At 44.3% G+C, this 26,551-nt stretch overlaps 1 protein-coding gene across 1 annotated transcript in view; it reads left to right on the forward strand.

Annotated features, from left to right (window-relative positions):
- LRRC1 (leucine rich repeat containing 1) overlaps window positions 1-26,551 on the forward strand; it is a 159,669-nt gene that overhangs the window by 81,006 nt on the left and 52,112 nt on the right. The window contains exons 3-4 of the mRNA XM_029072931.2: window positions 190-268; window positions 12,587-12,676. Of these exons, the coding sequence (XP_028928764.1) occupies window positions 190-268; window positions 12,587-12,676 (169 nt within the window). The remainder of the gene's footprint in view (window positions 1-189; window positions 269-12,586; window positions 12,677-26,551) is intronic.

A 26,551-nucleotide genomic window follows, 5' to 3' on the forward strand; every position in this document is an offset into this window, starting at 1 on the left:
TGATTCAGAAGAAAGGGAGAATGGGGTGGGAGATGAGAGGTTAGTCAGGGAAGGCTTTCTGGAGGAGTTGTGGATTTAGTAGGGTTTTGAAGTTGGGGAGGTTAGTGGCCTTTCAGATAGGAAGGGGGAGGGAGTTTCTGCTGTACAAATACAAGATCTGAGATAGTGACTATTTTTCCCCTCTTCCAGATATTCCTGAAATTCCAGAAAGCATCTCGTTCTGCAAAGCACTACAGATAGCTGACTTCAGCGGAAATCCCCTGACCAGGTAACGACTATGTATCTCTGCTCTGAAAGCAAAGACAAAAATACAATTTCATGTGATGCATGAGTGCTTCTTTGGTGGGTCAAGGCGGGAGACCTTGGCTCCCACAAAAGAAGGTGATGTTTTCTGATTTTCATAAGTACCATTTACTTATAACCAGATGCCATGGGATTAGTGATGGAAGGAAGGCCATTCTGTTGGTGAGGAAAGTGCCAACTAATAAAATGTAGTCATTAGACAGTAGGACAGCATATGTTGTCATCCATCCTAGTGGAGTTGGGTTGATCCACTGGATAATGGGAAGATCTGGTGGGATAGTTGGTGCCCACCTGGTTCTCTCAGGGTGGCATCTGGCTGCATATGTTTTTTTTCCAAACTCAGAACTCCAAGAGAGAAAGGAGGCTCTCAGAAACAATTAAGAGAGGAGCAGGAGGACATGGGTGAGTTTGTTGGGGGGTTTTAAATGGTATTTGTTAAACAATTACTATGTGTCAAACTGAGGTAGATGCAAATTAATTAGGCCGGACACAGGCCTTGTCCCACGTGGGGCTCGCAGTCTAAGAGGAAGAACAGATATTGAATCTCCATTTTACAGGTGAGGTGACTGAGACACACAGAAATGAAGTTACTTGCCCAAAGTCACACAGCAGGCAAGTGGCAGAGATGGGATTAAAACCCAGGCCCACGCTGTTTCCACCAGGTCACACTGCTTCCCAGGCTGAGTTTCACCTCAGGCTCTCTCCTTCCCTTGACTTCTAGTGTTCCTGTAGGGATTTCCAGGTAATGATTTCAACACCAATCCAATCCTGATCCTGATGCAGTTATTCATTCAGTCAATTAAATGTATGTATTGAGTGCTTGCTGGGTACAGAGCATTCATTCATTCAATTGTATTTATTGAGCACTTACTGTGTGTGGAGCACTGAACTAAGTGCTTGAAAATTACAATTCAACAACAGGGGCAATCCCTGACCACAATGGGCTGACAGTTTAGAAAGATGGAGACAGGCATCAAAACAAGTAAACAGGCATCAATAGCATCAATATAAATAAATAGAATAAATGTATATATAAATATATGTGTATATATTATATTTTATATATATATATATATATATATATATATATATACACACACACATCAGAACAAGTAAACAGGCATTTGTAAGTGCTTGGGTGAGTAAAGAACAATAGAGTTGGTAGATATGATCCCTGCCCTTGAGAAGCTTTTACAAACATTGGGGCTCTACATTGTCAGTTGTCTTAGGCCATTTGCAGGGGGATGGATTTTTCCTGTCTCATAGAGCATTCCACTAGAAATAATTTCCTGACCTTGCTTAGTGTTTATTTCTTTGGCTGTCCTTCCCCTTCCTTGTTTGAGCCTGGGGTTTCTGTGAGTGTTTTTTTTTTCCCAACCTGCTTCCCAGAGAGATTTCAATCAGTCAGTGGTACTTATTGTGTACTTTCTGTGTGCAAAGCACTGTACTGAGTGCTTAAAGTTGAATAGAATGGAGTTGGCAGATGTGATTCTCTCCCACAAGTCTGGAGGTGTCCCTTGTGTATCCTGGAGCAGGTGAGAGATGAATGGCCCTCAATTGCATCAGTTTGTTTGATTTTACAAATTCAGGACTAGGGCTATTTCAGTCAATCTGCCTTATTTATCGTGTGCTTATTTTGTGCAAAGCACAGTACTAAGCGCTTGTGAGAGTATAACAGAGTTGGTAGGCACATTCCCTGCCCACATTGAGCTTATAGTCTAGAGGGGCAGACAGACCTCAATATAAATAAATTATAGATATGTACCTAAGTGCTGTGGGGACTAAAGGAGGAGTGAAAAAAGGAACTAAACAGGCAATTTTATACAAAAATATGTGATTGTATAGTTTGGTGGTGTCTGTTCCATGGCCTTGAGAAAGTCATTTAAGCCCGTCAGATGGCAGGGACTGTCTCTATCTGTTGCCGACTTGTTCATCCCAAGTGCTTAGTACAGTGCTCTGCACATAGTAAGCGCTCAATAAATACTATTGAATAAATACTATTGAATGAATTTAGCTTCTCTGTGCCTCAGTTACCTCATCTGTAAATAGGGATTAAGACATTGAGCTCCATGTGGAACAGAGACTGTATCCAACGCTATTTGCTTGTATCTATTCCAGTGCTCAGTACAGTGCCTGGCACATAGTAAGTGCTTTACAAATACCACAATTATTATTATTACTATTATTATTCAAGTGGAACTTAAGCACAAATTTTTATCATTAGTGAAGCTTTTGTGCTTGTAAAAGGAAGCACACATCCTATTTTTGATATGCATATGCACACGTTCAAAAGTGATCTTGGACACTTACCTGTGTTTTTTATTAATCAGTGTTTTTCTTGCTGTTTCATTCCTGACGTAGTAGGAAAGCTGGGCATCTGTACTCTCCCAAGCACTTAGTACAGTACTCTGCACACATTGAGTGCTCAGTAAATACCAATGATGATGATCTTAATTCATCAGTTTTGAAGGATGACCAACATCCTTTTTGACTCAACATTTAATTACTGCCAAGGCAGTCTTTACACATATTGAGCTTGATTGAGATTGATTAGCCCCCACAATGATTTAGTATATGGCTACTGTTATACCTGCTGAACCGCCAGCTCAGAAAGGCAACTGAAGGAATGGCAGTTGCCCCAGGCTCATAAATTTAGAAAGGGGAATCGCAAGTGAGAACAGGTACAGGGGAAAAGGGAGGTAAAATGAAAAACCCTGGGTGCATCAGGGTGAGAGGTAGTTGCATAGCTGTTTAGTGTTCCTGTAGGGGATGGTGCCAAACTAATATTCATCACCAAAGATAGCCTTTAAAAGGGCAGTACTAGTTAGGCACCATTTGAAGCCATCCGACACCTCCTATACGTACCTCATTTTCTGGGTTAGAATTAATTGAACGCCTACTGCATGCTGAACACTCCTCTAGGCTCCTGCTGTGTCTTGACCACTATACTGGGTAGCTAGCGTGTCCACCACTGTACTGGGCACCTGGTGTGTTTTGATTACTGTACTAAGCACCTGGCGGGTCTTGACCACAGTACTGGGTTTCTGGCGTGTCTTGACCACTGTACTGGGTTCCTGCCATGTCTTGACCCCTGTACTGCGTGTTTGGAGTGTCTTGACTACTGAACTGGGTGCCTGAAATGTTGATCACTGTATTGGGTGCCTGGTGTGTTTTGACTACTGTACTAGGCGCCTGGTGTGTCTTAACCACTGTATTGGGTGCCTGCCATGTCTTGACCACTGTACTAGGTGCCTGGTTTGTCTTGACCCCTGTACTGCATGCCTGGTGTGTCTTGACTTTATTTGGTATATGCTATGCACCAAGCATTCTACTAGGCACTTGAGAAACACTGTAAAGGGCAACTACTGCCTGCAAAGAACCATAGGAGTACTTTCTGGCTGAAGCACACCATACTGGATGCTTAGGGTAGATTATTGGGTGCTTTGGTGAAAAGTGAGGAGCTTGGCTATAGAAACAGGCAGGTCCTACTGTTCAACCCCTCTGTTCCTTGCCTGCTCCCATTCAGCATTTTGGAAAGCAACTGGGACAGGGAAAGTGGGAGGAGGAAAGTGACTGATTGCTGACCCAGAGGGTAAAGGCTGATTTGTACTCTCGACTTTTCTGTCTCCTGGTATAGAGATTCTTTCTGGAATACAAGTTACAATACTAAAGAATTCTGAGTGCTAGACATTGCCTTTCCCTTTAGATACATGGTATTAAAACATTACCCCTTGCCCCTTCTTTCTGCATTTATCATTTGCAGATAAACTCCCCAAATCTTCAGACTGATAAAGCAACCTTCCCTGGCTGTTGGAATTTGCATTGTCCAGACTCTTGCTTAATAGTACCACCCTCTCCTCTCCTACGTCCCTCCCACCTATCAGGGCCAGCTTAAAGCTCTGAGAAAGATTATAATTTGGGCCCTCCTGGGATAAACCCCTACTCCCCCCCCCCCCCCCCCCCCCCCCCCCCCCCCGCCTTAGTAAGTATTCAGCACTTACTATGTGTCAAACAGTGTTCTAATTGCTTGGGTAGATAGAAGATAAGCATGTTGGACACAGTCCCTGTCCCATATTGAGCTCACAGTCTAATTTGGAGGGAGAAGGATTTAGTTCCCATTTTACAGTTAAAGTAACGGAGACACAGAGAAGTGAAGTGACTTGCCTGTCACACAGCAAATGTGTTAGAGTGGGATTAGAACTGGATTCCCCTGACTTCCTGGCCTGTGCTCTTTCTACTAGACCATGCTGCTTCTCAGAGCACTCTCCTCTCCAGTGTTGACTTGCATGGTCAAGCCAAAGTCAAGCTGGGCGGAAGACAGTTTGGTTGGCCTTAGCCAAAGCCCCTAATGGCCATCAGAGGCCCTCCTGTGAGCAGTCAGCATGTGGGCAGTGAGCAGACACTGCTCCTTTCTGCCCAGTTGTAAATAGGGCCCTGCCTCCTTAGGCTGTCCGGATAGCTAGGCTAAGCAAGCACAAGCAAGTTCTGGCAAAAAAGGCCGAGTTCCCTACGAGTATACAAGTTCCCGGGAAACCATAACTGAACAGTAATGGAGGGAGTGGAGCCCGCTTAGCTCATTTTTGGCCTTTTGCCTGATTTCCTAAAGGGCAGGCGCCTGCTTTCCTCTGCCCCACAGCCTGTGCTGATTTGCATGGTTGTGGAAATCTTGTCCTCTATTCTTTTTCAAGTTAGTTTGAATTCCTTGGAACCTAGGTGTCTCAGTATGCATCCTGATCACATGCCAGTGAAACTGTGTCCAGAGGTAAATAGGCTAGAGTAGAGCCAAGAAAAACTGGCCCTTTAAAAAAAAAAATAAAAAATTCCCCGCAACTCCATTCATTATTTCAAATCAAAGCCATGTTCCTTTTTATAAATGTTTGGCTTTGTCCTATCTTCAAGGCTGCCAAGGCTTAAGTCCATATTGGGACTTAACATGTCCAAAAGAGTGCTCCTTATCTTCCCATCCAAACCCTGTCCTCTCCCTGACTTTCCCATCACTGTAGACAGCACCCTTATCCTTCCCTTCTCACCACCACACAATCCCATAACCTTGGCATTATCCTTGACTCTTCTCATTCAACCCACGTATTTAAATCCGTCACCAAATCCTGTCGGTTCCACCTTCACAACATTGCTGAAATCCGTCCTTTCCTCTCCAGCTAGACTCTTACCGTGCTAATACAATCACATATCCTCTCCCGCCTAGATTACTGCATCAGTCTCCTTTCTGACCTCCCAGCCTCCTGTCTTTCCCCATTCCAGTCCATACTTCACTCTGCTGCCCAAATCATCTTTCTACAAAAACTTTCAGGACATGTCATGCCCCTCCTCAGAAATCTCTAGTGGCTGCCTATTCACTTCTGTATCAAACTAAAATTCCTCATCATTGGCTTTAAAGCACTCCATCACCTTGCCACCCTCCTGCCTCACCTCACTTCTCTCCTTCTAAACCCAGCCCACATACTTCGCTCCTCTAGTGCTAACCTCCTCACTGTGCCTCGATTTCTCCTGTCTCGACACTGACCACTGGCCCAAGTCCTGCCTCTGGCCTGGAATGCCCTCCCTCCTCAAATCTGACAATTACTCTCCCACCTCTTCAAAGCCTTATTGAAGGCATATCTCCTCCAAGAGGCTTTTCCAGACTAAGGCCCACTTTTTCTCTTCTCCCACTTTTGCATCTCTCCGACTAGCTCCCTTTGCCCTTCCCCCCAGCTCCCAGCCCCACAGGACTTATGTATATATCTGTAACTCTATTTGTTTTGATGCCTGACTCTCCCGCTCTAGACTGTGAGCTCAATGTGGACAGGGAATGTCACTGCTTATTGTTGTACTGTACCTTCCCAAGCACATAGTGCTCTGTACACAGTAAGTGCTTAATAAATACAATTGAATAAATGAATGAAACGTTTGACTCCTGCTCCTATACCAGATCTCTTGAGCAGGCAGGGCATCAAACAAGTCTAATGTACAGCATTCCCACTGAGTGGATGGGAATGCAATGAACACAAACAGGGAGCCCAGTACAGTCCACTCAGATCTGTTTTAGGCCCTGCTTGCTCAGGGAATCTGGTACAGGGGCAAGAATCAAACACCTGACAAATGCAGACAGAGAGCACAGTACAGTCAAGCGTCCAAAATGCATCCTGAATCACGCAGCAGGGCTGTGGACTGCCAGCAGATCAATTGTAGGGGTGATTCCCCTTGAACAGAAGGAATCAGTCTTCATGACAGTTGCTGTTACGTGAAATGGCAGCAGGGATGTCAGTGAACACTGCCACTCCATGAGTCCCGATGGCTTGTCATAGTGTCTCGGGATTGAGGCCCACTCAGGTGGATTTCTACTGCAGTTTTAGACCTGGGTTACATTTCATTTTCCACTTTCTTTTGAAGTCTTATTACAACTTCTACTAATGATGATTGTGGTATTTGTTATTCCTATGTATCAAGCAATTTACTAAATATTGGTGTAGATACAAGATAAGCAGATTGGTTGCAATCCAGTCCCACACAAGGTTTACAGTCTAATGGGGAGGGAGAACAGGTATTGAAACCCCACTTTACAGATGAAGAAACTGAGATGAGAGAAGTTGTGACTTGCCCAGGGTGACTCCACAGGCAATTGGTGGAGTCAGGATTAGAACCCAGGTCCCCTGACTCCCAGACCTGTGCTCTTTCCAGTAGGCCACTGTACTATATTTTTCCAAGAAGCCCACCAAAATGTCAGAGTAGAAAATATTTTACTCCATCAGAACCTGGTTTAGATAAATGGGGAGGGAAAGTTTTGTTACAGACAGACCGCAACTGCCGTGGCTAATCCCTCATCTCGCCAACCTATTCTCCCTCCCTTCTGTGTCACCTATGCATTTGACTGTGCTCCTTAAGCACTTTGAACCACAGCATTTATGTTCCTATCCTACCTGTAATTGATTTCAATATCAGTCTTCCACACTAGATTGTGAACTTTCTGAGATCAGCAATGGTGTCTTCCAACTCCCTTCTCTCTTTCTACTGCCCACCCCGCATGCTCCGCTCCTCTGCCGCCCACCTCCTCGCCGTCCCTCGGTCTCGCCTATCCCGCCGTCGACCCCTGGGCCACGTCCTCCCACGATCCTGGAATGCCCTCCCTCCTAGCCTCCGCCAAACTGATTCTCTTCCCCTCTTCAAAACCCTATTTAAAACTCACCTCCTCCAAGAGGCCTTCCCAGACTGAGCTCCTCGTCTCCCTCTACTCCCTCTACCACCCCCCCTTCATCTCTCCGCAGCTTAACCCTCTTTTCCCCCCATTTCCCTCTGCTCCTCCCCCTCTCCCTACCCATCCCCTCAGCACTGTACTCGTCCGCTCAACTGTATATATTTCCATTACCCTATTTATTTTGTTAATGAAATGTAAATCGCCTTGATTCTATTTAGTTGCCATTGTTTTTATGAGATGTTCTTCCCCTTGACTCTATTTATTGCCATTGTTCTTGTCTGTCTGTCTCCCCCGATTAGACTGTAAGCCCGTCAAAGGGCAGGGACTGTCTCTATCTGTTGCCGACTTGTTCATTCCAAGCGCTTAGTACAGTGCTCTGCACATAGTAAGCGCTCAATAAATACTATTGAATGAATGAACTCCATGGTATTGTGCTCTCCCATACATGAATTGATTAACAGAGCAACACCGGACCTCTTCAAGATAGGCCACCTTAATTATGTTTGGTTATCTTATCTTTTGATTATATGCAATGCTTGGTCTGGATAATTGACCTTCCTCTAAACTAAAAACAAATTGAATTCAATTCATTGTAGGGGAATTAAAAAAAAATCTAGAGCCTCAAGACTGGCTAACTCAAAACATCAGTTTTATCACCAGTGTGTGCCCTTCTTTGAGTTTATTTGCCTTGCGTAAAGGAAATGATCTTTATTAAGAGAGATTATTCTGGGAAAATATGGCTTTGGGTTGATGGCCAGTTGAAATGCCTCTTTGTGTCAGATGGAGAAATAAATTTTCTTAATTCTGAGTAAATTGCCTCCCCTCCCAGGATCTGGGGTTTACAAGTTTGTTTAACCTTTTTTTCTGAGACCATATTTCTGTTGTTCATAAAAATGCCTGCTAAAATTTCTGCCTGTTAAGATTTCTACCTCTTACATGCCTGGATTTTTCTTTTGGAAGGACTTATGCTAATGTAATCAATAGAACAGGTTTTTTTAAGAGACAACAGAAGGGATAGTCTAGAGAATAAAAACAGTTTGTCTTAAAAGTTGGGAATCCAAAAGCAACTCATTTTCTTTAGAAATCAGTAAAGAAAATAAAAATGAATGAAACATGGTCTTACATGGTCTTCCAAACCCTCAATTTCTAAGGCATAAAGGTTTTCAATTACATTTTATTTTCTTTTGAATACCAGTAGCCATAGAAATGTTGGAATTTCACGGTCCCTTTCTTCATTCTCAAAGTGGCTAAAAGCTTCCCATTATTCTGTAAAACCCAGAGAAAGAGTAACTAATTTCCTCTAATGGAGTACAGTAAAACAAATAATTGTCCCAGGTGACTTTAAATTTCAAGGTTAAAAAAGGGTAAATAGTTGGCTGTCAAATGATCAGCTAGTGAGAACTACTAGCAGCACAGCTTGCAGATGGGTATGTAGGAGGGAAAATTGCAAAGGCTTTTATCCTGGGGACTCACAAAATCTCATGGGCTGACTGAATTGTCTCTCTTGTGATTAGTAGGAGCTAACAGACATTTTCTCTTCCAGTGACCTAAGTATTTTTGTTTATGCTTTTCCCAGTAGCTTGATCTTAGATTTTTCCCCACAAAATACAATATGCAGCTCATACCCGAAGTTCCTTTTTCTTCTCCCCTGCACCCCCATTTGCTGAAACATGTAATAATTTTAATCTTTGTCTTCTGTGTTGCCTGTTCCAGGGTTATCAGTGAAATTGATTATAAAAAGAAACAGCTTAATCTATGATTAGGGTGTTTGGGCCTTATTTTGGATTTTGTGTGGGCCAAAAACATTCAAGAGAGGTTCAATACATTTGGTCTGTTTGCTAGGGAGAATGGGGCAGTGGAAAGAACATGGGCCTTGGGGACTGAGGACCTAAACTCTACTCCCAGTTTTCCCTTCATTTCCTGTCTGACCTCAGGAAAGTCACATTACTTCTCAGCATGGCTTATTGGAAAGAACACAGTCTTGGGAGACAAAGGACATGGATTCTAATCTCAGCTCCACCACTTGGCTGCTCTGTGACCTTGGGCAAATCACTTAACTTCTTTGTGCCTAAGTTACTTATCTGGAAAATTGGAATTAAAAGTGAGAGCCCCAAATGGGACAACCTGATTACTCTATATCTACCCCAGTGCTTAGAACAGTGGCACTTACTTGGCACATAGTAAGAGCTTAACAAATCCATAATTATTATTTTCTGTGCCTCTGTTTCCTCATCTGTAAAGTGGGGATGATAATAATGGTGGTATCTAAGTGCTTACTATGTGCAAAGCACTGTTCATTCATTCAGTAGTATTTATTGAGCGCTTACTATGTGCCGAGCACTGTACTAAGCGCTTGGAATGTACAAATCAGTAACAGGTAGAGACAGTCCCTGCCCTTTGATGGGCTTAAAGTCTAATCGGGGGAGATGCTGGGGGGGATACAGGGTGATCAGATTGTCCCACATGGGGCTCACAGTTTAAATCCCCATTTTTACAGATGAGGTAACTGAGGCACAGAGATGTTAAGTGACTTGCCCAAAGTCACACAGCTGGCAAACGGCAGAGCCGGGATTATTGTTCCGGACCTTTAACTCTCTCCTTAGGCCCCCTGTTCCTCCCCCTCCCCCATCTCTCACCCCCAGTGATCTGGCCACCTATTTCCTCACAAAAATCAACACGATCAGGTCTGAGCTCCCCAAAGTCACCCCTCCGCCTCTCCCCTCCCCCCCACCAACCCCCTCCCCTACTTTCCCATCCTTCCCTGCAGTATCCTCAGAGGATATCTCCTCCCTCCTCGCAAGTGCCACCCCCTCCACCTGCGCTTCGGACCCCATTCCCTCTCACCTTATTAAAACCATCGCCCCTGCCCTCCTCCCTTCCTTAACTTCTATTTTTAACCACTCAATCTCCAAGGGCTCCTTCCCCGCTGCCTTCAAACATGCCCACGTCTCCCCCATCCTAAAAAACCCGCTCTTGACCCCACTTCCCCCTCCAGTTATCGCCCTATCTCCCTACTACCCTTCCTTTCCAAAATCCTAGAACGAGTCATCTACAATCGATGCTTAGAATTCCTTAACTCCCATTCTCTCCTAGACCCCCTCCGATCTGGCTTCCGTCCCCTCCACTCTACCGAGACTGCTCTCTCTAAGGTCACCCGTGACCTCCTTCTTGCCAAATCCAATGGCTCCTACTCCATTCTGATCCTCCTTGACCTCTCTGCTGCCTTTGACACTGTCGACCATCCCCGCCTCCTCCATACCTTAGCTCACCTTGGCTTCACGGACTCCGTCCTCTCCTGGTTCTCCTCTTACCTCTCTGGGCGATCATTCTCAGTCTCCTACGCTGGCGCCTCCTCCCCCTCCCATCCTTTAACTGTTGGAGTTCCTCAAGGGTCAGTTCTTGGCCCTCTTCTGTTCTCCATTTACACTCACTCCCTCGGTGAACTCAATCGCTCTCACGGCTTTGACTACCATCTCTACGCAGATGACACACAGATCTACATCTCCGCCCCTGTCCTCTCCCCCTCCCTTCAGACTCGCATCTCCTCCTGCCTCCAGGACGTCTCCACCTGGATGTCGGCCTGCCACCTAAAACTCAACATGAGCAAGACTGAGCTCCTCATCTTCCCTCCCAAACCCGGTCCTCTCCCGGACTTCTCTATCACAGTGGATGGCACGACCATCCTTCCCGTCTCTCAGGCCTGCAATCTCGGTGTCATCCTTGACTCGTCTCTCTCGTTCACCCCACACATCCTATCCGTTACCAAGACCTGCCGGTTTCACCTTTACAATATCGCCAAGATCCGCCCTTTCCTCTCCACCCAAACGGCTACCTTACTGCTACAGGCTCTCGTTATATCCTGGCTAGACTACTGTGTCAGCCTTCTCTCTGACCTCCCTTCCTCCTCTCTCGCCCCGCTCCGGTCTATTCTTCACTCCGCTGCCCGGCTCATCTTCCTGCAGAAACGATCTGGGCATGTCACTCCCCTTCTTAAACAACCCCAGTGGTTGCCTATCAACCTCCGCTCCAAACAAAAACTCCTCACTTGAGGCTTCAAGGCTGTACATCACCTTGCCCCTTCCTACCTCTCCTCCCTTCTCTCTTTCTACCGCCCACCCCGCACGCTCTGCTCCTCTGCTGCCCACCTCCTCACTGTCCCTCGGTCTCGCCTATCCCGCCGTCGACCCCCGGGCCACGTCCTCCCGCGGTCCTGGAACGCCCTCCCTCCTCACCTCCGCCAAACTGATTCTCTTCCCCTCTTCAAAACCCTACTTAAAACACACCTCCTCCAAGAGGCCTTCCCAGACTGAGCTCCTCTTCTCCCTCTACTCTCTCTACCACCACCCCCCTTCACCTCTCTGCAGCTAAACCCTCTTTTCCCCCTTTCCCTCTGCTCCTCCCCTTCTCCCTTCCCATCCCCTCAGCACTGTACTCGTCTGCTCAACTGTATATATTTCCATTACCCTATTTATTTTGTTAATGAAATGTACATCGCCTTGATTCTATTTAGTTGCCATTGTTTTTACGAGATGTTCTTCCCCTTGACTCTATTTATTGCCATCGTTCTTGTCTGTCCGTCTCCCCCGATTAGACTGTAAGCCCGTCAAACGGCAGGGACTGTCTCTATCTGTTGCCAACGTGTTCATTCCAAGCACTTAGTACAGTGCTCTGCACATAGTAAGTGCTCAATAAATACTATTGAATGAATGATTAGAACCCATGACCTCTGACTCACAAGCCCAGGCTCTTTCCATTGAGCTACGCTGCTTCTCTATTATGATATTACCTGCCTTTCCTTTCTCACAAGGAGGGAATAATGATAAAAATTAGATGTCATGTGAAACCACTTAAAATAAAAGTGACATATAAATTCACAGTATTATTTATGGACAAATGGTCCTTAATGTGTTACTAAAGGGAAACATTTGGGATGTTATATGGTCCACACCTAACTCTGAGGATAATGTCCAGGAAGACTTGTGGATCACAAGATTCTGCCAACCATTCTGTTGTAGTGGAAACACAGTATTGGACTGGATGGCCTATTAGTCTGTCATGCCCTTAAGGTAACTGCTGTTCTCTCTTTTTTAGGTTGCCAGAAAGCTTTCCTGAATTACAAAACCTAACGTGTCTTTCTGTCAATGACATCTCCCTGCAGTCCCTACCTGAAAACATTGGCAAGTAAGTTCTTTCTCCAGAATATTTTGTTAAGATAATGGCTAGCCTTTGACCTCTTGGTATTAATTAATTAATTAAGGTATCAATTAATTGATAAGCTTGTTACTGGGTTTTTTTTGTCTTAAGAACCATTCTAGGGTTGTTTGAGAAGCCCTGCAGCTGATTCAGTCCTCCACCTGCCAGGAGACCACCCAAAACATCACAGGGATAATAAAATGTTCATATCTAAAAGTATCTCCAGAGAAATAGGTAGCACAGCCATGGATAGAATCTGTTTAAAGTCTTAAAGTCTCCATCTCCCCAGAGCACAATACTGTAGGAGAAACTACTGCTACTCCATTTTTTCTTCTTCTCCAAATGCAGGTGGTATTTGGGGGAAAAAAATACACACACTTGAAACACCATCCCCAAAATTCAGTCAGGAGAAGTTGTGCTTGTTCCATCTCTCCATCAGCAGTAGAGGATTTTGGTAGGGAGATCACTTTTGGGCAAAAAGGCCTGGTATTTGGTTGCCATGTTGAAGTGGGTCTGAGCACTTAGTAAGTGCTCAGTACAGTGCTCTGTGGTCAATAAATGCTCAATAGATATTGATTGGGTGCAAGATCTCCAAAGCATTGTGTGACAATTTGAGATATTCCATGAGCAAAATTAGGATGGAGTTGCACATTTGGAAGTCATCCGTTTGAAGGGAGTAGATGGAGCATGGGAACAGCTGAAACCTCTTAGAGAAAGTGAACTACTGGATAGACTTAGAGCCACAGTCTGACTTCCTGAATTTGGCCTGTGTGATCTATAACAAAGTGAAGAAAATGTAGTTGAGCTGAAATTTAATCCTCTTTGGGGCATGCCTGATCCAACTGCTCTCAAACAGCTTCCCAGCGAGGTCAGATCAAAACTTTCCTCTTGTCTTGTGTAGACAGGGCCAATTGGAAAGTGCTGTTTGTCATTAAGGCCCTAACTTTAACTTCAGAGGCCTCACATGCATTACTTTGATTTCATAGAGTCTGGCAGCCATATCGATTGCTTATATTTAATATACTCCAGCTCCAGAGCTGCTCTGCCTAATCCCACAGCCCCATTTTATAGGACACTCCTGGTGTCTGACAGGCCCAGGGAATCTTGTCCAAGGGATGAGCAAAATACTCCTCTCCATGTTTTATATCTAGCTAAAACTAATAATGTGGTATTTAAGCACTTACTATGTGCCAGGCTAAGTGCTGGAGTAGATAAAAGGTAATTGGATTGGACACAGTCTCTGTTCCCCATAGGACTCACAATCTTAATCCTCACTTTACAGATGAAGGAACTGAGACACAGAGAAGTTAAAGCGACTTGCTAAAGGTCACATAGCAGACAAGTGGCAGAGCTGAAACAGTGTGGCCTAGTGGAAAGACCATGGATCTGGGAGCCCAGGACTTGGGTTCCAATTCTGGTTCCACCAATTGCCTGCTATGTGAGTTTGGGCAAGCCACTTACCTTCTCTGGACCTCAATTTCCACATCTGTTAAAATGGGGACTTAGTACCTGTTCTTCATCCTACTTAAAGTGTGAGCCCCATGTGAAACTCTCATGTGCTCTCTCATTCACCCCACATATCCAGTCTGTCACCAAGTCCTGCTGGTCTCACTTTCACAACATTGCCAAGATCTACCCTTTCATTTCCATCCAAACCGCTACCACGTTAGTACAATCACTCATCTTGTCCAGACTGGAACTGCATCAGCCTCCTTTCTGACCTCCCAACCTCCTACCTCTTCCCACTTCAGTCAGTGCTTCACTCTGCTGCCCAGATTATTTTTTTACAGATACATTCAGGGCATGTCAACCCCCTCCTCTAAAATCTCCAGTGGTTTCCTATCAACCTCCGTACCAAACAAAAACTCCTCACTATTGGCTTCAAAGCTCTCCATCACCTTGCCCCTTCTTACCTCACCTCCCTTTTCCTCCTTCTACATCCCAGCCTGGACACTCCACTCCTCTGGTGCTAACCTTCTCACTGTGTCTCGATCTCGCCTTTCCCGCCATCAACCCCTGGCCCATGTCCTACCTCTGCCCTGAAATGTCCTCTCTCCTCAAATCCGCTAATCACTCTTCCCCGCCTTCAAAGCTCTACTGAAGGCTCACCTCTTCCAAGAGGTCTTCCCAGACTAAGCTTCCCTTTTCCTCAGCTCCCCTGCCCTTCCTCGTCACCTCAACTAGCTCCCTTTGCTCTCCCCTCTGCCGTCCCACAGCACTTATGTCTATATCTATATTTCTATTTATATTGATGTCTGTTTACTTGTTTTGATGTCTATCTTCCCCCTTCTAGACTGTAAGCCTGGTGTGGGCAGGGATTGTCTTTACTGCTGAATTGTACTTTCCAAGCACTTAATACAGTGCTCTGCACACAGTAAGCACTCATTAAATATGATTGAAGGGATGAATGAATGAGACAGGTTCTATCTGTGTCTACTCTGATCATCTTGTATCTACCCCAAGGATTAGTATAGCGCTTGACACATAGGACTTAACAAATGCTACAATTATTATTGATATTGCTGGACTATAGAAAGTGGCAATGGAGATGGTAAGCGAGAGTTGTGTGTGTTCAAATTATTTGTCCTTCTTGAATTTCAGTGCATTATGGATGTGCTTTTGCCTTAGAGGTCAGACACCCACCCTCTGCCTCAGAGTCCTTTATAAAGGAATCAAAGTTCATTTATTTCCCTTGTTTCCTTTCACTTTCCTTTGCCTCTGTAGGCAAATATACTCTGCCTTCCATTGTGCCTATCTCCAGATGTTTTCCTAAGCCACTCCATAGGCCTGGACTCTCCTCCCACGTCATGTTTATCAAGCCTCCTCCTCCCTTAGTGTAAATAGCTCTTAAAATCCTGCTCCTCCATGAAGCACTCCTTTCTCAATGGAAAAGAGGGGGAGATTTCCCCATACTCCCTAACCACACATCTCCTTTGACTTTTCCTATAACCATTTCTCCATTTCTCCACAAAATCAACTTGCCTCGTTCACATTGCTCAACATTTGAGTCCACTGCAGTTACGTCATTTCATCACCATCAGTTATTTGATGAGTGCCTGCATGGGGCAGGATCCGAACCAGTTTGATGTTGGGGCCGGGCATTGGGCGCTTGTGTGTGTGTGTGTGTGTTTGTGTGTGTTGGATGGGGCAGGGGGTCATTGGAATCACTGAACTGATTACAGTCAAACCCATGAAAAAAATCTTGCTTGGGCCACCCTATCCCAGTATTTTAGGAGAATTCGTCTGTATATTCCAGAGATTCTAAAGGCCCCGGTTCTGTCCTCTGCCTGCCCCAGTAGGGGTCACAAGAAAGCACTGGATGCCAGTGGCCCAGTGATGGGGATGTGATGATGGTGGATCTTAGGACCTCAAGTTCCCGTACGACCTGGCCAGGATGCTAAGCAACCTGGGTTGTTGCCAGACTTCTTGCTGGTTGTTCGAGACTGTGCCCAACATGGCCACATAACAGAAGGAGCTATTTGAAGAGTATCAAGGCAGTGTTGTTCAACTCACTTTGTACAGCATCTAGCTCGAGGGCCGGGGACCAACACAGCCGTGGGCTCTGAAGCAGGATCTCTGGACACCTCCCTTCTGTCAGACTGCATGCAGTTCTGTTTCTGGGACTTTGAGATCAGGAGGAGGCAGGTGGAGAGGAGATCTGAAGACCCCAGTACTTCTGGAATGTGTAGTTTTTGGGGCTAGAGTTCGCACATCAGGAATTACCCACTCTTCCAGTTCCAGTGTTCAATTCTCATAATCTGGTATTTTCAGAGCCACTTGGCAGATTCAGACCTGCTGGACTGCTCCCTGGATTGCAATGGTCAGAACTGCTGAGGTACAGGGGAATTTTGAACATATGAGGTGGGCCCCAGTTCCTTTGGGACACCAGTGGCCCTCTTATAGTTTGACCACTCACTGTCCAGTACCTCAAACCAATCAGCGTGCTGGATGGCACTTGGATTTGTACCCTTTATTCACCCCACCCTCAGCACTTATGGAATATCTGTAATTTATTTCATAGTTATGCACATAAGACTGTCTCCCTTTCTAGACTGTAAGCTCCTTGTCAGAGCTGTTATTTTGTACTGTCCCAACCACTTATGACAGTGCTCTGCACCCAGTAAATGCTTAATAAATACATTAATTGGTTGCTTAAAACCTTCTGCCTCCCAGCTTTGCTGACATTTCCAGAAATGTAGAAGCATCTACAGAAGATTTACCAGCCAGCCTCTGTTAGCCCATTATGGGTTTTAAAGAGAACTGGTCTGCACCTGATGATTTCTGTAACTCAGGAAAAAAAAAACTGAAGAAAGAGTTTTATTTTTAGGTGAACCTTGAAAATAAAGTCTGCTGTAAAGGGTGATTTTAGTTTCAAGTGCCTGTAAATTAAAGAGAAAAAATTTGGAAGTGTTTCAGTATGTGGGCACTTGAATAGATGCTATCTTGTTTGGGATTTTGAGTTCTTTAAAGTATCTTGGATCCAAGCTCCAAGCCACAAGAATGCAATTACTATCCATGTGGAATTCCATGAAAGCTGGTCTGTCAGGGTTAGTGGTAAGGGAACCAGAGAGAAATTCATGGTGACTCCAGGCATCTTTGAAATACCCAGAGCTCAGACACAGAAGTTGGTTTGCAACACAGGGAGAGTAAAAAGGAAAACTTAAAGCAGATCCTAAATGCTTCACTAATTTCTGCAGAGTTCAGGCTAGGAGATTTCTTCAGATAAACAGAGTTCTGTAGACTCTCAAGCCTTCTGGGGCCCAAGCATTTGTACTTAACAAGTCACCCCTTGAAGCAAGCTGTCCAAAAAACCTGCCAGGGGTGACTCAACAGGCAGCAAGAGGATGAAGGAAGAGAGTGGAGGCAATTCTCTCTCTGCCCAGTTTACTGATTGTGTCTCATTCCTTGAGGATTCTGGGAAACAGTAGCCTCTGGGAATGTAGTTCCCAGGCACCAGGGTGTAGAGGAATCGATCAGTCATATTTATTGAGCTTTTACTATGTGCAGAACACTGTATTAAGCGCTTGGGAGAATACAACAGAATTAGCAGACAGGTTTCCTACCCATAACTGAGGTTATAGTCTAGAGGGGGAGATGAATGTTAGAAAGAATAGATAGTAATTTATAATATATAATTTAAAGATATATACATGAGTACTGTGGGGTTGTGGGTGGGGTGAATATGAAGTGTCCACAGATCACAAATTGAAGTTCATAGATGAGGGAGAAGGGAGAGTGAGTCGGGGGGAAGGGAGTCTTAATCAGGGAAGACCTCTTGGAGGTAGTGTGACCTTATTAGTGATTTGAAGGTGGAGAGAGTGGTGGTCTGGCATATATAGAGGAGGGGGAGGGAGTTCCAGGCTAGGGGCATGATGTGGGAAAGGGGTTGGTATATGAATAAAGTGGCTTTAGAGGAGTGGAGTGTGTAGTCTGGGCTATAGTAGCAGATTAATGAAGTGAGTTAGGGTGGGGAGAGCTGATTGAGTGCTTTAAAGCCGATGGTAAGAATTTCTATTTGATTTACAGGTGGATAGGAAGCCATTGGAGGTTCTTGAGGAGTGGGGAGACATGACCTGAGTGTGTTTGTCGATAAATGATTAGTGCAGCAGAGCGAAATATGGATTGGAGTAAGGAGAGACAGGAGGCCGGGAGGTCAGCAAAGAGGCAGATGTAGTAGTCAAGGCAGGTTAGGATAAGTACCTGGGTCAGAATAAATAGCAGTTTGGATGGAGAGGAAAGGGCAGATTTTAGCTATCTTATGAAGGTATAACCAACAGGATTTGGAGACATATTGAATATGTGGGTGGAATAATAATAAAATGAATAATTAAGGTACTTGTTAAGCGCTTAATATGTGCCAAGCACTCTTCTAAGCACTGGGATAGATGCAAGTTAACCGGGTTGGACACAGTCCCTGTCCCACGTGACGCTCACACTGTTATCCCCATTTTACAGATGAGGTAACTGAGGCACCGAGAAGTTAAGTGACTTGCCCATCTTTGCACAGCAGACGTGGTAGAGTTGGGATTAGAACCTATCTCCTTCGGACTGCGAGGGCCATGCTTTATTAATTAATCCATGCTGCTTCTCTGAATGAGAGAGATGAGTCAAGGAAAATGCCAAGGTTACGAGCTTGTGAGGAAGGGAGGATAATGGTGTTGTCAACAGTAATGGGAAAGACAGGGGGAGTTCAGTTTTGGACATCCAGGTAAATAATGGCCTGAAGGCAAGAGGAAATGAGAGGTTGCAGGGAGGGAGGTAGGTCAAGGCCGGAGATACAGATTTGTGAATTATCTGCATAGAGATGGTAAATTGAAGCCATGGGAGCCAAGAGTTTCCCAAAGGAGTTGGGTATAGAGAGATAATAGAAGGGGACCTGCTATCTCCCCTCAGGTCCCTTTGACCTGCCACTTTCTCTGTCAGGCCTAGTCAATCCCTTCCAGAATGCTTCTTTTCCAAAGCAAGGAGTTTGCTTCTTTACCTGTTCCAGGATGGATTTGAGCCCTCCAGGCTATGTGCTTCTTGTGAACTGGTAGTTATAGGAATTAGGAGTTGAAACCTGATCCCTAATAAATTAATCCCTTGGAGTAAACTGTTCACTTTTTGGAAGTAGTTTAACTCTTTATAGACATACAGACAACTTCTCCATAAGGTGAGCATCTCATGGTCATGTTGTCTTTTGGTCTTTGGTATGTTTAGAGATGGTTTTCATTAAGTGCATATGAAGCACCAAGCACTGTGCTTAGTGATGGGGAATAGATGGGAAAGACTCAGATTGTTCTTGTGTTTCAGTGGAGGGCCCTCATGCTTTATCTTCAGACAGCTTGACTTAGACCAGTGCTTGGCACATAGTAAGTGCTTAACAAGTACCATCATTATTTTTATCCTTGCAGCTTTGAAATGCTTTACTTTTTCCCCATTCTCCCTCTTCCACCTGCCTGATTTAGGAATGGATTGGCACTTATAGATTCCCTTTTGGCAAGGATAATTGAGGATAAACTGGAGCCACATTTTCTTCTCATATAAGTGGTGGTGTTCTTGACTGTTTCATTGTGTGGAGTTGCTTACAGGAATAGAGCAAGTCAGCACTATAGAGTGATTGAATGGAAGTTTTTATAACTTGAATGAACTGTAGCACACAAGACAGCATCTTAATAGTGATTCGGGTAACATTGAGAGTTCTGTTGAAGCTACTTAAAAGAAAAATGTTTTGAAAATGTCAATTTGACAAGCATGCTTTCACAATGGATTAGAAGTGTGAATTTTTCAGTTTACTGGCATTGGTGAGCCAATACCCTGAAGAGAGCACTATATTAAATGCTTGAAAGAGTACAGTAAATTTTGGTATGCATGATCCCTGTCCTCAAGGAGTTTACAGGGTAGCAGAGGAGACAGGCACTGAAATAAGCTCTCCCCTGGAGATTTTAAATTCCTTGGGGGCAAGGTTCACATCTACATAACATTAAAAAATTATCAATGATGTCTGAGCCCTGTATTATATTTTACTTTCCCAAGCTGTGAGCTCTGCACACAGTAAGTGCTCAAATACCATTGATCTTTTTGTAATGGCATGTAAGTGCTTTACTGTGTGCCAGGCACTGTACTAAGCATTGGGTTAGATACAAGCTAATCAGATTCATTCATTCATTCAGTTGTATTCATTAAGCACTTACTGTGTGCAGAGCAGTGTATTAAGTGCTTGGGAAAGTACAATACGATGATAAACAGTAACATTCCCTGCTCACAATGAACTCACAATCTAGAGGGGGAAGGACAGACATCAATACAAATAAGTAAAATTACAGATATATACTTAAGTGCTGTGGGGTGAGAAGCAAGGGGAAGAGCAAAGAGAGCAAGTCAGGGTGATGCGGAAGGGAGTAGGAGATGAAGAAAAGTGGAGCAAAAGCCTCTTGGAGGAAATGTGCTTTCAATAAGCCATTGAAAGGGGGAGAGTAATTGTTGGATTTGAGGCGGGAGGGTGTTCCAGGCCAAAGGCAGGATGTGGGCTAGGTGTTGGTAGTGAGACTGGCGAGACGGGCGAGATTGAGGCACAGTGAGAAGGTTAGCACTAGGGGAGTGAAGTATGCGGGCTGGGTTGTAGGAGGAGAGGAGCGAGGTGAGGTAGGAGGGGGCAAGATGGTGGAGTGCTTGAAAGCCAAATGTGCTTTAAACCTTTGAATTCAAAGGTTGTACCCAGTCTGTGTCCCACATGAAGCTCACAGTCGTAATCCCCATTTTGCAAATGAGGGAACTGAGGCACAGAGAAGTAAAGTGACTTGCCCAAAGTCACACAGCAAACAAGAACTGGGATAAGAATCCAGGTCTTTCTGACTCCCACCAAGCCTGTGCTCTATCCAATAGACCATGCTGCTTCCCACTGATAGGCACGTTATAGATAGGAGCAATTATATATTGGAAATAGAATGGCCTAGTGGAAAGAGCATAAGCCTGGTGAGATTCAGGAGGACCTGGCTTCTATTCCCGCTTTACCACTTGTCTGCTGTGTGATCTTGGGGAAGTCACTTCACTTCTCTGTACCTCAGTTACGTTATCTGGAAAATGGGGATTAAAACTGTGAACCCCATGTGGAACAGGGACTGTGATCAACCCGATTTGCCTGTATCTACTCCAGTGCTTATTTCAGTGCCTGGAATATAGGAAGTGCTTAACAAATACCACAATTATTGTTATTAGTATTATGACTATTATTATTATTGTTTTTATTATGAACTGTATCCAACCTGATTAACGTGTATCTACCACTATGCTTGGAATTGTGCCTGGCACATAATAAACACTTAATAAATATATTTTAAAAAAAGCATGAATATGGGCCTGGGAGTCACAGGACCTGGGTTCTATTTCCAGCTCTGCCAGTTGCCTGCAGTACGACTATGGGCAAGTCATTTAACTTCTCTGTGTCTTAGTTTTCCCCATTATAAAATGGGGATTCAAAACTTGTTCTCCCTCTTACTTAAACTTGGAGTCCCATGTGGGACAAGGGTTGGGTCCAACCCGATTAATGTGTCTCTACCCCAGCACTTAGAACAGGGCTTTACATATTGTAAGTGCTTAACAAGTACCAAAAACTAAAATAAATAAAATGTGTGTATGTGCTATGGGAGATTGAGTACTTGAATGGCTTGGAAGAGCTGACATGACAGTTGGAGGAATAAAAGGTGGGGTAATTTTAGGTTAATTGGGAAAGGCCTCAAAGATGTGATTTCAAAAGGATTTTGGAGAGCTGTGGTATATCAGAAATGAAGGGGAAGAGAGTTCCAGGTCAGGAGTGGTGGATGTAAACTAGAGGAGGTCGAAGGCACAGTAAGTAGAGGAACAGAGATTGAGTTAGGGGTAGTGGGAGAAGAGAGAGGATAATTTGGAGAGAGCTGCTTGAGTACCTTCAAAACCAATTATTAGGAATTTCTTTTTGATGTTGGGCTCCTCTTGTCCTTAACAAATACTTCTCCTGCCTAGTTCACTCCTATACCCACTACCCTCTCCAACTTTTCCAGACATTTAACGCCTACCTTAAACCTCTTATCCCCCCACCCCCACCATCTCTTTCCCCTAATGAATTCTGGCCACATTATTTATTAACAAAATTGAAACCATCAAGTATAGTCTCCCTAAAATCTTCCCTGCTCTTCTCCAATCCTCCCACCCCTTATTACTCTCCAAATATTTCTAACTGTATCTCAAGAAAAGATATCTTGCCTCCTCTCTAAATCAACCCCCTCCACCTGAGTTTCTGACCCCATTCCTTCTTACCCCATTAAAATTTTTGCCCCTTCACTCCTTCCCCCCTTCGACTGGCATCTTGAATCGTTCCCTTTCCAGCAGCTTCTTCCCCCCTTACTGCTTCAATCATGCTTTTGTCCTCATCCTAAAAAAACCTTCCATTGACCCCACGGCTCCCTCCAGTTATTGCCCCATCTCCCTCCTACCATTCCTCTCCAGACTCTATGAGAGTGTTGTTTACACCCGCTGTGTTTACTTTTTTAAATGGTATTTAAGCATGTATTATGTATCGAACACTGTTCTAAGCCCTGGGGTTGGTGCAGATTAATTAGGTCGAATCCAGTCCCTGTCCTGCATTGGGCTCACAGTCTAAGTAAGAGGGAGAACAGGTATCCCCATTGTACAGTTGAAGAAACTGAGGCTCAGAGAGGTTGTGACTTGCCCAAGGTCACATAGCAAGCAGTTGACACAGTAAGGATTAGAACCCTGGTCTTTCTGACTCCCAGGCCCATGTTGTCTTCTCTAGGCCATGCTAATTTTATACTTTCTCTCCTCTAATTCTCTTCTTGAACCCCTCCAATCTGAGTTCCACTCTCTTCACTCCATGGAACCAGCCCTCTCTAAAGTAACCAGTGAACACCTTCTCACCAAATCTGACAACCTCAACTCTATCCTTATCCACCTAGACTTGTCAACTGTCTTCAATACTGTGTGACCTTGGGCAAGTCACTTAAGTTTTCTGTACCTCAGTTACCTCATCTGTGACATAGTAATTATTTGTGGGTTGAATGAGAGAGATGAGTCGAGAACAACACCTGTCCTCTACTTATCCTGTCCTTTCATGGTTTTCCTCATAGCTCTCTGACCACTCCTTCTCAATCTCTTTTCTAGGCTCCTCCTTTGTCTCCCACCTTCTGACAGCAAGGTCCTTCAAGGCTCAGTTCTTGGTCCCCTACTATTCTCCATTTACACTCACTCCCCTGGGGAACTCATTTGTTCTGATGCCAACTACCATCTCTGCATAGATGTTTCCCAAATCTACTTCTCCAGGCCTGATCTCTCTCCTTCTTTGCAGTCTTGCATTTCCCCCTGCCTTCAGGGCACCTCTGTTTCGTTGTCCCACAGACACCTCAAACTAAACATGTCCAAAACAAAACTCTTTATCTTCCCACCAAAACCCTGTCCTTCTCCTATTTTGCCATCTCTGTTGACAATACCTCTATCCTCCTTATCTAACAAGCCCATAAACTTGGTGTTGTCCTCGACTCATCTCTCTCATTCAACCCACAAATAATAATTGTGCTATTTAGGTGCTTCCTATGTGCCAGGCATTGTACTAAGTGCTGGGGTAGAGTCAAGGTAATTGGGTTGGATACCATCCTTGTCACACAGTCTCAGTCCCCATTTTACAGATGAGGTAACTGGGGCCCAGAAAAGTGAAATGATTTGCCCAAAGTTACATAGCAGACAAGTGGCAGAGCCAGGATTAATCAATCATGCTTGTGTGCCTACTCTGTGCAGAACACTGTATTAGCACTTGGGAGAGTACCTCGGAGTAGAAACTAGGTCCTTCTGACTCCTAGTCCCTTCCTCTATCCACCAGACACTAGACCACGCTGCTTATATATTCAGTTTCTCACCATTTCTGTCATATAATCAGTCTGTCACCAAATCCTGTCTGTTCTACTTTCACAACATCACTAAAATCTGCCCTGTCCTCTCCATCCACACTGCTACTATTTTAATCCAAGCATTTATCTTATTCCATCTTGACTATTGCATCTCCCTCCTCACTAATCTCCTTGCCTCCTGCCTCGACCCACTCCAGTCTGTATGTCACTCAGCTGCCCCGATGGTTTTTCTTAAAAAAAAAAAAAAAAAAAATTGTTCATGTTTCCTCACTCCTCAAAAACCTTCAGTGGTCACCCATCCAGCTCTGCATCAAACACTGTTACCTGGCACCCTCCTACCTTACCTCCCTGAATTCCTACTGCAGCCAAGCCCACACACTCAGCTCTTCTAATGCCAGCTTGCTCACTGTGCCCCGATCTCGGCTATCTTATTCATTCATTCAATAGTATTTATTCAACGTTTACTATGTGCAGAGCACTATACTAAGCGTTTGGAGTGTACAAATCGGTAACAGAGACAGTCCCTGCCCTTTGGGCTTGCAGTCTAATCGGGGGAGACAGACAAGAACAGTGGCAATAAATAGAATCAAGGGGAAGAACATCTCATTAAGACAATAGCAAATAAATAGAATCAAGGTGATGTACATCTCATTAACAAAATAAATAGGGTAATGAAGATATATACAGTTGAGCGGATGAGTACAGTGCTGAGGGGATGGGATGGGAGAGGGGGAGGAGCAGAGGGAAATGGGGGAGAAGAGGGTTTAGCTGCGGAAAGGTGAAGAGGGGGTAGAGGGAGCAGAGGGAAAAGGGGAGCTCAGTCTGGGAAGGCCTCTTGGAGGAGGTGAGCTTTATCTTAGCATCGGCCCCGTTTCTGCATCCTCCCTCTGGTTTGGAACTCCCTTCCCCTCCATATGTACCAGACCACCACTCTTCCTACCTTCAAAGCCTTGAGGATGAATCTCCTCCAAGAGCCCTTCCTCAGTCAAACCCTCTTTTCCTCAGCTCCCCCTCCCTTCAACATCTGTGAACTTGGATCTGAGACCTTTGGGCTTTTAGCATTTGCCTCTACCTCCAGCCACACTAGCACTTGTGTACCTATCTATAAATTATATTATAAATTAGTTATATTAATGTCTTTCTCTCCCTCTGGACTCTAAGCTGGTTGTGGGTAGGGAGAGTGTCCAATAACTCTATTGAATTGTACTCTACTACTACAGTTCAGCCCACATACTTCACTTCTCTAATGCTAACCTAATCACTATACCTCGATCTGGTCTGACTTGCCGCTGACCTTTCGTGCATGTCCTGTCTCTCACCTGGAATGCCCTTCCTCTTCATATCAATCAGACAATTACTCTCCTCCACTTCAAAGCCTTTGAAGGGACACCTCCTCCAAGGGTCCCCTCTAAGCCCTCTTTTCCTTTTCTTCCATTCCCTTTTGCATCAACCTGACTTTCTCCTTTTATGCATCACCGTCCCCAACCTCACAGCACTTATGTACTTATCTGTAATTTATTTATATTCATGTCTCTCTCCCCCTCTACATTGTATGCTTGTTGTGGGCAGGGAATGTGTCTGTTATGTGTCTCCAAGTGCTTAGTACACAATACTAAGTGCTTTGCACACAGTAAGCACTCACCACATACCATTGATTGATGTGTGAAGGAACATGATATATAGTTAAATTCTTCCAGAGCCTAGAATTTTCAGGAAAAAAATCTATATTTGGCTTCTAAAATTAAGTGTAGGAAAGGACTTCATTTTTGAAAGTTCTACAGCAAGTTTTCTTTAAAGGAAAAAGCAGGGAAATTTGAAATATGTAACCTCTATATCTTAACCGTTAAATTATAGTAACAAGTTCATTAATTATGAGCAAATTGCTTCCTGATGTGAAAATAAAACTCAACCATTCACAAAAAAGCCTTTCAGTATTGCCTTATGGAGACCATTTAGACTTTTAGTGCTTCCATTTACAGTGTAGTGAGCTTTTTTGAATCACTAGTTGCTTCGGTCCACTCAGCATTTCTTTTACCCCAAATTCCCCAGTGTTTCTTGGCCTGCTAAATGGAAAAGCAATATCCAACAGGATCGAAAGAGCTTTTAAACATAGTGAGAAACAGCTGTGAGTTCGTTTAAAATGCCCACTTCATTAATCCCGGAAATAGAACCTCTAAAAATAGTTTGGTCTAGCTGGTGACAAATTTTTAATGTAATATCTCTGTGGCTTTTAACAAAACTAGCCAATATTAAAGGTGGTAGGTGCCACAAAAAATTCTATGAAGTTCTTCTTTGTTTCTTTCTAGGGGAGACTTCTGAGGGCCAAGAGAGGGTGTTATGGTCTTTCTGGGAACAACGGTGACATTTTAGCCCTGTTTCTTGGTTCCACTTAGGAATCTTGCACTAAATTTGGCCATAGCTTCACCCCCTCATGTAAATTTCTCAGTTGAAAAATTAGTCTTTTAAATAGGATTAGTTTCATTATCGA

This window comes from Ornithorhynchus anatinus, chromosome 1 (assembly GCF_004115215.2).
Source record: "Ornithorhynchus anatinus isolate Pmale09 chromosome 1, mOrnAna1.pri.v4, whole genome shotgun sequence".
NCBI lineage: Eukaryota > Metazoa > Chordata > Mammalia > Monotremata > Ornithorhynchidae > Ornithorhynchus > Ornithorhynchus anatinus.